At 38.4% G+C, this 12675-nt stretch overlaps 1 protein-coding gene across 4 annotated transcripts in view; it reads right to left on the bottom strand.

Moving 5' to 3' along the window:
* The window catches only part of tsnare1 (T-SNARE Domain Containing 1), a 314760-nt gene that overhangs the window by 161331 nt on the left and 140754 nt on the right, over positions 1-12675 (bottom strand). For all 4 annotated transcript variants that reach the window (XM_085290554.1, XM_085290558.1, XM_085290555.1 and 1 more), the window contains exons 5-7: positions 2448-2538; positions 2267-2341; positions 2042-2098 (exon numbers count right to left, since the gene is read on the bottom strand). In XM_085290554.1, coding sequence (XP_085146680.1) covers positions 2042-2098; positions 2267-2341; positions 2448-2538 — 223 coding nt within the window. The remainder of the gene's footprint in view (positions 1-2041; positions 2099-2266; positions 2342-2447; positions 2539-12675) is intronic.

Raw genomic sequence — 12675 nt, forward strand, 5'->3', positions numbered from 1 at the left:
AATGGGTTAAGTGTGCTACGTCAAGTACAAAGTCAGAGTGTTTTGGGCCACAAACATTTCTCTCTTATTACCTCGCTAAATCACCATGGTAACGTATGCTGAAAACTTGACTTTTGGTTTGAAATTGGCTAAAAGATTTTCGACTGATTCTTTATTTACATGTTTTAGGTGCAGTAGAGATTTTCTCTTGTATTAATGTGTTGTTACCTTACTAATGTCACGTCCAGCTGTAAAGTGACAGCAGTGCAAACCGCATCACATTGAATCCACATGAACTCCACTGATGATGCAGAAAAGGTAAAAATGTTTTTAAACTTGGTTCAAAGTCTGTTTTATACTGCTGCAGTTGACAGAATACAGAACACATACCAAGAATACCTCTTCAACCAATAAAATGAATTTCACTTTGATCGGTGACAAAATAAACTGATTTCCACATCTCCTTTATCAGCGTATGGCATGGTATGCATTACTGTTTAAATGCATCCAGTTTAAGGTGTCACAGCTCTAATGTGTGGCTGTCACCTTAGAAATAACTCAGTGTTTAAATAATTAACTGGAATTTAAATATTTATTTTCTGTTCTTCGCACTAAATCCCCAAATTAATGATTTTCTGCAGCATTAAATACTTGTGTGTTTTTTTTTCAGCAATGTTGAATTTTATTTTCTTTGCTTTTCCAAGTCATGGTCACAGAGGGGCTGGAAACAAGTCCAGCTGCTGGGCCGAGAAGTAGTGTACACCCTGGTAAGTCCTTTAAGCCTGTGATGCCAGTGTGTTACATTTACTGTTATTTTTCTAATGTTCTTCATAGCTTTTTATCACTGTTGTGCATTATGTCAGGAGTACTTATAGGCATCTTTGTATGCAGAAGAAGAGTCATATGGCACGTGATCCGCACCTTTGGGTGTGAACAGAGTCTGAAGCACAAAGCCTGACTTAACCATGAAAATTGATCAACGCTGTCATGATACCTGTTACCTCTGACTGGGGTTTTAGGTTTTGTCAATCCAGTTAATGCAAATAAAGCTTGGCTGTGTTGAGCTTCCAATGTAGTATTCCCCTCATGTCAGTTAACAAGCTGAGAGCTAATAACACACATAACGCACAATAAACTACCATAAGAAACGAGAGGACATCTGACAAATATTTTATTAATAACTTCTCACATGACAAGTAGGTTTTTAACCTGAATAAACAGGTTTCGGCATTAGTACATAATGTTTAACATGTTAGTAGTTTTACTTGTATGAATATTTTAATGGGCTGTTTTGATTCACCAGCCTTCACATGTGAGAAAACATTAGGAAGGATTTCTAAAACTGGCATAACTGGAAGGGGAGGGGACGATCACATATTTGAAGGTTAAAACTGGTACAAATCACAGTTGAGCTCTTCGCTTTGCCCTCGTTTGTGATACGAAGTCTGAAGGGCGAACAAAGAGTTTCTGTCTGGGGAGGTTTCTTAGATAAATCTGAGCATCCAGCATCTAAAATGATTATAACAGGTCCCCTTTAAAACACCACCGTTTGGGTTGAATATTTATATTTTATGCTTGGTAATAGTGTTTCTACAGCAAGTGCTGAACCAAACCTTAAGCACATGCGTAAATTCACCTTGATAAATTTGCTGTTTTATTACTTGTGCACATCTCATGTACAAAGAATATTCAATACATTTAACTTCATATGGTCTGGTTTCAGTAATCAGGGATAAGGAACTGTGCACGGGAAGGCTATGAGGAGTTACTTTAATATCTTCAACACAAGCTCCCATCTCTTGGCTCTCGCTGGGCCACATGGTGAAAATAAACTGTCACCGGTGACAAAATTAGAATCAGATGAAAGAAATTTCACAGCACACAAGAGCGGGATGTGATGAATGGAGTCCACTGTATTATAACAGAGTGGAAGAGACCAGACTGAGCTTCAAAGGAGCCCTTGTGAGAATGCAGCTGAGCGGAGAAATGCCATCTCATCATCCTACTTTGTTACGAATGACAGTGAAACAAAAGGAGGATTTTGCTCTCCATATCAGCTCACCTTCTTCTTGTCTTTCTGTGCTGGGGGGAGCAGGGCCCTTGAGCGTTCCGCAATTTTCTGAAAGAGGAGCATATGAGGAGACAGGGTCAAGGACTCTCACAACAAGTAGCACAAATGTGACTTTGCATCTGTGGAACAGCATCTCTTTAGTTCTCTTTTCAGTAAAACTAAATGACCATAGCATCAATTTCAGGTGTCAAAGGAGTGCATTCATCATGCAAATACCTTCTGGAGATCCCCATATCGCTGCACAGACTCAGAGAGCTCAGTCTTTAGTCTGGTCAGTCGCAGACGGTCTTGCTGTGCAACAAAACAGAATTAGATTCAATTAGCTCAAATGTTGTTTAATCTACTGTTTATTCTTCAAACTAATATTCAGTGAGGGAGGAAAGGGAGCATAAAATACCCGTGAAGAGCCACTGATTATATCAGAGAGCTGTTTGATGAGTTGGCTTGTGCTGGTGATGACTTTGTTGGTTTGCTGCTGAGTGGAGTGCCTGGGAAAAAAAACATGGTGTGAAAGCAAAAAGAGAGTACATTTACTAAAGACTGAGAAGATATTAGATATGCCAATACTGTATTACTATAATAATATATAACCAGAAAATGTGTGTGTGTGTCTATAAATCTATATTTGATTTTGAAAGTGCTACTACACCAATTTGATGGTTGTTAAGAAGGATTTTATTTTAAATACCTTTGCCAAATACGAATCACAACACACGTTTATCAGATAAGATTATGGTTCACCATATTTAGTCTCTTATAAATCAAACAGTAAATACTGAATAATATATCTTATTGCAGATACATCCTCGTCTTGGAGTAGCCCAAGCTATGGATGGATGGATGCTCCTGCTGCCAGCTTTGAAAATTGTGACTTTAAATACCTAAACAAAGTATTTAAAGGAAGATATTCTTGAGGCAGAAGAAAACTTGTTTTCCCCAAAAAATAAATTACAACATTATATAAAAAATAAAAGCTAACCCTTTTGACTAACTCTTCTGGGACTTTGAGCAACCTTACCCTCAGGTATGTGTGGGTTGAGATTACATTTGACCAGTGGGGAGACTGACTATTACCAGCACTATGATAGAGGTGAAGAGTGTAAAAGCCAAATCCTCTCTGTTCTTTCATGTTTTTTCCTTTCAAGCCCCGCTGGGGTGTAAGGTTGAAAGTGCAGCCATATTCATAACTCTGCAGCACAGCCACTGGAAGGCCAGGTTAAAACAGTTATTAAATATCTAAGCTGTCAGGTCATCCTGGGCTTACACACACCCTGAACTCCCATCCTCCAAACCTGACACTATAACAGGCTGCCCCACAGAGATAGGGAGCTCCACAAACACACCTCTGTTGCAGCTACTCAAATATTGATCTACATAAAGCTGGTGGAAGGACGGGTGGACAAGCAGGTTCCAGTGGACTAGCCCGGAAGGAGCATGTCACTGTCTGTTGTGAGAAAAACCAAAGTGTCGCGGGGGGACGCCTGAAAAACACAAGCTATTATCTGTGTGGAACAGGGTTAAAGACGGTTATAAAGCCATGGAAGTTAGAAGAGGTTGAAGTTAATTTTGCTGCTTAAAATAAAAGTTTTACTGTAAAGAAATAATTAAATTGGACTGCAGCCAACTTCCCCTGACCAAAGTCGTAATACAGAAGAATTGTTTCTGTGCAGAAGTTTCATATTTATTTTTTAATCAAGATTTAAGACTTTAACCTCTTAACACCTGTCCAATCACCAGTTAACCACTTAAGGGCAAGGTGCATTTTAGTCACATGGTAAAAAAGCACAGTTTAAAGGAATTTTACATCCAGTAAAACTGGCCTTCTCTTTTCTCCTTACTTCCATGTATGCCAGACGACGAGTTTAATACTAATACAAATACTACAAATACAAATACTACGACATATACATGTATATGAATCACAAAAGTCTCCAATCTATAACTTCTGTTATAGTTGATAGTTGTCAGACTTGATCAGAGTAACAGTTGTAGCCATTTTAATGTTTTTTCAGATTGACCTTCGGGTTAAAACCATGAATTTGTTTTAACCCAGCCAGAATGCTGGCTCCCGCTGATTGGGATTACAATTGATCAATCAAGGAATCAATTACAAATACTTCTGATTTCTCCTGATGTGTTTAAAGTATACCATAGTCAATAAGAACACCATTGGTAACACACATACGTTGTAATGAAATCTTGCAACTGCCTCAAGGTCCCCCTACTCAAGATGGCACATGTACAGGCTCATTTTAAGTTTGCCAGTGAACATCTAAACAATTCATAGAATGCCTGGGAGAAAGTGCGTTCGTCAGATGAAACCAAAATCAACTCTTTGGTATCAACTGATCAAGTGTCAAATCAGTCACCTCAAGGCTCATTATATTGTAAGCTACAATAATCCAGTAAAAAACCCAACAGTCAGACAACGACCTGTGAGCAAGCACTTGGTAAATTGGGAATGAAAAACTAATTTTAACAGGAAGAAACCTTCAGCAGAACCAGACTCCGAGTCTGACCAGTTGGGGGTGAGGGGAGAAAGATGGGACAAAAATCAATTCACAACTTTTATGTAATGTGTTTCTTTCAGATTTTTGGTTGATATTCTTTCTCCCTCCATTTAAATGAAACGACCATAAAAAAATTACAGACTGTTCAGTTTTAAGTAACCAAACATACAAATTCACCATGGAATCAAATGATTTCCCCTCCTGTATAAAATCACAGATTTCTAAGTTTTGGTATTGATTTTTCTATATGATCAGCCATAACAGTAGGCTGCATGATTAGAATGCTTACACACACCAGACTCAGACAGAGTGCACATACACACACACACTCACAGATACACGCACATATAAAAAAAAGATTAAGAAATGCTAAACTTCACCCTGATGCATCATCATTTAGCCATAAGGATGCAAAAGACATGAAGGATTAGTTTAAAATCACATCCAGCTAATGCTCTGTCATGTTAGCCACTAAGGTGACACAGCAGAGTTGTATGGCTGGTAAATAAGGGATCTTAAGGAATGAGAAAAAATCTTTGCAGTTGTGTACTTTGCACTGTACATTCCCCATTGATTTTATACTGCACTTACATACAATACGAAACACATTTAAAAATGAGCAGCAACAGCAACATGACATGGAACCCGTATTCTTTCTTTAATTCTATTCTTAATTTCCTCTGCTAGAAATGTATAGTCCAAATCCAGTCATAAGAATTTGATCAGTTTTCAACTGCTAAACAGTACTGTTCATGAAACTGGACATTACCCACTCTCACGCTAACCCCACTCACCATAGATATCAGTATATTGCCATTAAGAATCATGCCCTCAGTTGTTGCCTTTGCACATTGTACTAATATGCAAATGATGCTCAGTGCTTAGCTTAGAAGTGCTTAGCTTCAATTGGAAAAAATATGTCCTTGAACATAAAGACATTCTCTAGATTTCAAATCATCTCCAAATCAAACCAGTGGATAATAATGTTCTCACTTTCTGGGTACATCTTGTACGAATTTGAGATGTCCTCCATCTCGAATGTAATGATGGCGTTTGGAAAAGTGCCTTCTGAGCCACATGATATTTATTAATTTCAGTATTGAATGCAGGTGCAAATTACCACCAAGACAGTGGGTGGCAATGCCATAGCTTTCCTAATCGGCTTTTAGAGTACATACACATCCCACTTCCAATCAGGTAATGGTAAAGTCTGGTTCTAATCGCTGCAAATAGTATTATAATCAGTAAAATACAAAATATTACAATCAATTTAATCAATTTAACGTCAGAAGGCACAACTAATATATACACATGGTGTATATATTAGAGAGCTCTTTGTGCCAATAAGAAAAAATATAAATAAATGAAAATCTCTGACAGAAGTAACAAATCTATCGCACAAGGTGTCAGAGTGTCAAGACAATCTCACTAGCAGAAAATATGTCACACAAAGTAAAAAGTAATTTTGTGTGTGTATCGCACTTGCTGAAGACTTTTATGTGGTGAAAGACAGTGGTCTATGTCTTCCTATATCCTTGTGTTTATACATCTCATCACATTAGAACATATACAGAAAAAAGACAAAAAAGTTGTTTTTTTTAAGGTTAAATTGGGCAAGATGCTAAATTAGCATATTTAGCATGAGGCTAAACCAAATCTATAGCATAGATAGGTCAATGCTCACCTTTTTATAAGTTACAATGTGTGAAATTTCACCACTACAGTAGATTGCAGATTCCAACCAAATTACTTCTATTTTCTGACTCCTCCCAATTCAAGTAAATAATCCCAGCGACAGTGGCTGCCTTAAGACAATCATGGTTTAGTCAGGCAGGAATGATCAGAAACATTGAATTTAGACTGCACCCCACAACAGCAGTAGCTGACATGTTTCTACTACTACTGAAATAGATCCAGATCTTCCCCAGAGTTTTTACCATCTGTAGAAGGCCACTTTTTACCTCAGTTCTCAATGACAGGTGAGAAATGTCCATGTCTATTTACTCTGGAAGAGTAAAACTTTGAGAAAGGAGTCTGATATAGTTTGATAAATCAATAAAGATCTACAAGTCCTGAAATTCCCATGCTTCTAAATATTCCGCAGTCGACTGTTACCATATTTTTCAGACCATAAGGCGCACTGTCGATAAACGGGTCTGTTGTCATACATAAGGCGCACCAGATTATAAGCTCATTAAGCAAAACAAAGTCAGATAAGTCAAACTTTACTCAACTCATTTACTTGCTTCCTCTTCCATACCACTGATTCATTAATGCTGAATTCTCTCCAGCGGCTCTACCCCCATGTTGTTGCAGTATATTAATGACTAATGATTAATGATTAATAACTAACCTCGTATTGTGGATGAATTATCTCAGTTGTTCTCCTGACTGAAGTCTGGTCCGTTTACAGCATCCTCCATGCGATTGCATTTGTCCCTAGCCATCAGGAACCTTCGCGTAAACTTTTATCAAGTGGAAAAAAGTTAGCGTTCATCCTCCAGCTTCACTGTGTTTATGTTATTCTAACATAGCTGTGTCGCTAGTGATCAGGTAGCACATCATTATAAACCAGCTAGCCCAACTTCAGTAACCCTACAAACATCACTGCTGTTTAGTTTTCTGTCTTCATTTATGTTGGAAGTGATAGCAGAGCTGTACGTTATGATTTTTTCAGAAATCTCTCAGTCAGAACATGCTATATCATGTTTAGATGGAAACTAGCGAGCTAACTTCTTGCTAACTTCTAACTCTGTTAAATTTAATAAATTCTGTTTCCATGGATGCCTGGATGTTAAACTTAATTGTTACACCTGGTAAAGCAGCAACGCTGATCATTTTATTAAAGATGAAAGAATTTAGACAGTTTTTATCTCTCAGTGATGGCGCAGTGTTCGTTTGACTTTGGAACCTGAAGTGGACGGAGTTTTGGACCCAGATTACTCTGCAAGGCTGCTGACTACGGCAGCCGTAATGCTCCGGCAATCCATCAAGCAGTGCGGCTTCATAGCTTACCAAAGTCAGACTGAAACATTTTTTGACAGATTTTGGGGCACCGTGTACCACATAAAATCGGTCCACAGTCAGTAAGCACAACCAGAATTCATACATAAGGCGCACTGTCAAGTTTTTGAGAAAATTAGATTTTAAATGCGCCTTATAGTGCGAAAAATATGGTATATTATAAAACATGGAAGTCATTGGGAACAACAGCCACTCAGACACAAAGTGGTAGGCGTGTAAAATCATGGAGCAGAGTCAGCTCATGGAGCAGAGTCAGCAGACAATTTCTCGCTCCCAACTTTGTGCACTGGTGCACAAAGCATGGTCCATAAAAATCTGGATGAGTAGTGTGGGAAAACTTGTCTGGCCTGCTCAGAGTCCTGACATCAGCCTGAAAGGACACCTTTTGGATGAACTGGAGCAGAGATTGTGAACCAAGCCGTCTCATCCAACATCAGTGTCTGATGTCACAAATACGCTGCCAGAAGAATGGTCAAAGATTCCCCAAAACATACTACTAAACCTTGTGGAAATCCTTCCCAAAACAGTTGAAGCTATTATAGCTGCAAATAGTGCTGACATCATATTAAACACTGTGGGTTAAGAATGAGATACCACTTGAGTTCATATACGCGATGGCACATGAGCAAGTACTTTTGGCAATATCTAAGTTTTAGTAATTAACCCTTTACAGCCGATCGGAGCGGGCACGCTCTGTTTTGCGTAACTATTTTTAAATCCCGGTAGCTCTGCAACCAAGTAAGCTAGCGCAATAATTTTTTTTGCATATGAAACTGGAGGAGTTGTACTTACATCTTATGCCATCAGCTTGTCCTAGGTCACAGTTTCCTTCCACATATAGCTTTGCAAAAACTGCATAAAAATCACTTGCAGCAACAAAAACATGATATTCCAGAAACACGCTTCGCCGATCCGATCAGCTGTTTGTAACACTTCCTATGTCCATCAGCGCGAACTATCACATGACCGCATGACCTGCCCGAAACCGGAAGTGACGTCATTTTGCGGAAATGTAGTTTTTTACGATCGGGGCCTTATGAGCTTGTGTTTTACTTGTTATGTGTTTTAAAAAGTTATGTTTGACTTTATGACTTTCTGTGTCGTTTCTGGGATGCTTAAGACTCATATTGCACTGCTGGAAATAGTTTATTTTGATGCATATGCTGTTATTTTGCAAATTTGCACTATAATATTTATTTTCGTTTTTCCTGCAGTATATAAAAATTGGTGTATTTCAAAAATAAAACTATGAAGACACTCAAAATAAATTTCCTGTGGTGGGAAACTAGTTTGTGTAACTTTTTTGTATTTACAGTTTTGAGGGATAAGCCTCTTAAATTTCTCTAACTAGAAATATATGTTAAAAAAACAAAAACGATTTTCAATTTTTTTGTAGTTTATTGCACTTTTTTGCAATTTATGTAATTACTATGCACCTAATGCAGACATATTATTAAAGTTTGGGCTATAATGGTTGTATTGATGTATAGCAACTTGAAATGCTCCCAAAAATGGCTCCACAGCATGTAAAAATATAATATAAGCTCTGGCGAACTTGGTTCTATGGTAGGTCTTAAAGGGTTAATTAATAACTAACTATTACCTTTAAGAGAATTATAAAGAGATAGGGTAAATGCAAAGCCATCTGAAATGAAGCCTTTAGATGGCTTTGCCTTTTTCAGGTATCTTTGGCTATTTATTTTCTGCATCTATTACATTTTTGTTCCATTCAGGCCTCAACAGTTTCAAAATAGCCCTCTTGGCTTAATTCTTTTCTTTCAACAAAACTTCTATGAAAGCCATTTTATTTTACTTCCTACTGAGACAGTCCTCAAATAATCACTGGTAAGTCATATGTCTGGAGTTTCCTCCATACTGAGTGCAGACATAAACTCTGTTCACTGACTGGTAACTCAGTCAGGGGCAACGTTTTAATAGGAATTCATTTACAAGGCTGCCTTAAAAAGCCAATAAAGGGAATCCTTTAAAACTTGCAACCATCATCTAAAATATAGTCTAAGCTCTTCTGATGATCTCTAATGGATCATCCATGAGTCAATAAAACCCTTCCCACCATCGACACGCTGTTACCAAACAATCAGAGCTCGCCCACTTCTGAGGACCCCAAGAGGACCTTTTCAGTATCGATGCACAGTGATACATCTGCTAGTCACAGTCTTCCCTCACAACAAGCTTGAGAACTAAGCAGCCAAAAACAGCATGCAAAAGACTGGAGCCACTCACACTGTGAATTTCAATCAGTCACCTCAGTTGTGTGTTTCTCCTGCCTGGTTGGTGTTTCATATTCCTTTGAGGTCTGACTGACTAGTGAAGGAGAACTGAGGAGCCTGAGAGCAGCTGGCTGCAGGGGGAGGTGTGAGGAATGGAGGAGGATGAGTGTGGAGGACGCACGTGGTGGAGGAGTGGTGCTGTTCTCCGAGTGAAATCATAGTTACGATGCTTTACAACAGAGCTTGACTAGGCTGTAACAAGGATTAAACCACTAACTGTATTTGTTTTTTACATTGACCTCCCACTAGCACAGATAACAATGCAGAATATTTGTAACAAGTCAGCATTCACGAAGTGGAGAGCTATGATATTGATTATGCTGCTGCGTTGTTTTCATTAAAAATCAGTGTATACAACCTCAGTGCTGTTTTTTTAATAACCCCATAGGATGCTTTAAAGGTTTAGCTTTTTTGTGCTTCCTTTTCTCTATTTTTAAAATGTTATGTACATCACTCAGGCCTATAATTCTGCATGCCATGGGAATGTAAAATAAAATCTCCTTAACTTGGTGATGATTTTGAATGTATATAAGAAGAATAAATGTAACTTCCAGGTAGTAACACAGTTACCATGAGAGGAACTGTGGTGCTACGTGAGGACGTCACAAGTAGCAAAGAATGTATGTGAGGTAAGTGCGGGCATGAACAAGGACAATGAGACAGTGGTAAGGTTTGCAGTAGGAGTGTCAGATGGGTCGAGAATGAGGGTGGGATTACAAAAGGATCACCTCTGAGGCCCTTTGCGTAGAGTAGGGAGCAAGTGGAAGAGCACCTGTATGAGTGGAAGTATACTCTGGAGAGTAAAGCAATGAAAGTTTCTTACATATTTGTCAGTGAGAGGGAGACAGGTCAAAAGATGAAAATGCAAGGAGTACAGAGGGTGAAAGTAGATGAGTTTAAATACCTGGGGTCAACCATCTAAAACAATGGACAGTGCAAGAGGTTAAGAAGAGAATGTAGGCAGGATGGAGTGGGTGCAGATGATTGTCAGAGGTAATTTGTGACAGGATAGCAGCAAGAGTGAAAGGCAAGATTTACAAGATGGTATGGTTTGAAGAGAGTAGCACTAACAATGTAAACTTTTGACAGCAGCTGCAAGCTTCTGTTTCAGGATTGATTGGCACTCTTATTTACATTTCATCTCACTGAGGCCTCTTCTGCAATAGCACACAACTAAAAGGTTAGGACCTCTTGTAATGTAATCATACATTAGTTAACTTTTTCAACATATTTCAATATATGAATGAATTTGAATACACCTAAAGAAATGACAACTTTCCCATCCCTTTAGTAAAATTCTAAATGACTGCTTTGCCATAATAGCTCTCCTGCTCTCAGTGCCACAGTGAATACTCCAGCTTATAGTAGCTTAAAAATAAAGTCTGTCTATAATCTTTTACATCCATCGATTCATTTTCTGGATAAATGGCTAGATGGATAGATGGATGGATGGATGGATGGCTATCAAGAGCTACTACACTAGCATGGCACCCTTCATAGCAACCACTAGTGTGTGGAGAGGTGAATGAGAATTGTATTGTACAATGCTTTGTAGAGCTGCTAATGTTAAAAAAGTATTTAATTCACTGAAGACTGCGAGGCAAAGATTTTGAAAGCTCCTCAGCATGCTGTTCTTCAGAGAGGTCAAGACTGAACATTTATGGTAGCACAGATTCAAAGAATGAGGTTTGCATATAGAATTAATTTAACTATTCTTCTTAAGCCTTTTGAATTCACAGTGCAATCTCGTAAGGAACAAAATAAATATAACTGTGGTTGTTTACAAGAAAACTCTGCAGGGTTCCGTTAACAGCGTTCCTCCTTTAGAAAATGTTCCATGCCTTACATGCTGATTTCACATGCAGTGTCTATTCCAAATCCTACTTGACATTTTATATTTACATTTGCAGAGATGTATTTCAAGTGCTTATTGAAACAGACTTTTAGTGAGTGTACCATAAAAGTACAGTTCAATTTACATATCATCACATACACACAAACACACACACAGAACTGCAGTTTTTGAAATCCATCTGACATTTAGATGTGCAGAAAGTACACCTACTGTTAGCAACACATGGCTGTATGGTATGAGAGATGAACATTAACGTGGGTTTGAGAGGCAGAGTGGATGCTGGCTTGTTGTGTAAGAGTGGAGGAGTAATATGAGGTGCATCCACACACTGTTAATCTCAGCCTGAAAAGATGACCGTCATGTTTTCCTTTCATTTTGCCCTGGCAGAGTATGATGAGTGGTGATTCCAGCTATTTGGTTATCTATCTGTGATATAGTTAAGCAGTTCCAGGTCTAAATAATTTTTCATTTCTTGCCTAAAAACAAATGAGGATCAGGACAGAATGGAGAAAAAAAAGATATATGTATCGATATATATAGATATATATCGAGTCATAGGCCTTGACAGTATATTTCCTTGCTGAGCTCAGGTGGCTGTCGCTCATGTCAAAGAAACTTTGACATACGTTTCTGCTCAGGCTCACATTTGCCAAAATCTGCATTTTGTCTGGACACAAGACGTCGCACACCTTCATCATGCAGCTCTTCAGAGTGGTACCGGGCTGATTTGACTGTCTCCTCTGCAACAATAAAACTTGCTTTCACAACAGCTTCACTTTGTGATTTTGCTCTGGTGAAAAACAGCTGCTGAAATGTCAGATTCTTCTTTAGCTCTTCTACTTTCTGCAGTTTCTGCTCTGCATTTCGGTTTTTCATCTTATCCTGATGTTTTGTCTCATAGTGCCGTCTTAAATTAAATTCCTTAATTACAGCCACATTAGCTCC

The sequence above is a fragment of the Mchenga conophoros genome, linkage group LG11, assembly GCF_057382185.1.
Source record: "Mchenga conophoros isolate Kocher_MC1m ecotype Shallow Benthic linkage group LG11, M_conophoros_male_GT1.1, whole genome shotgun sequence".
Lineage (NCBI taxonomy): Eukaryota > Metazoa > Chordata > Actinopteri > Cichliformes > Cichlidae > Mchenga > Mchenga conophoros.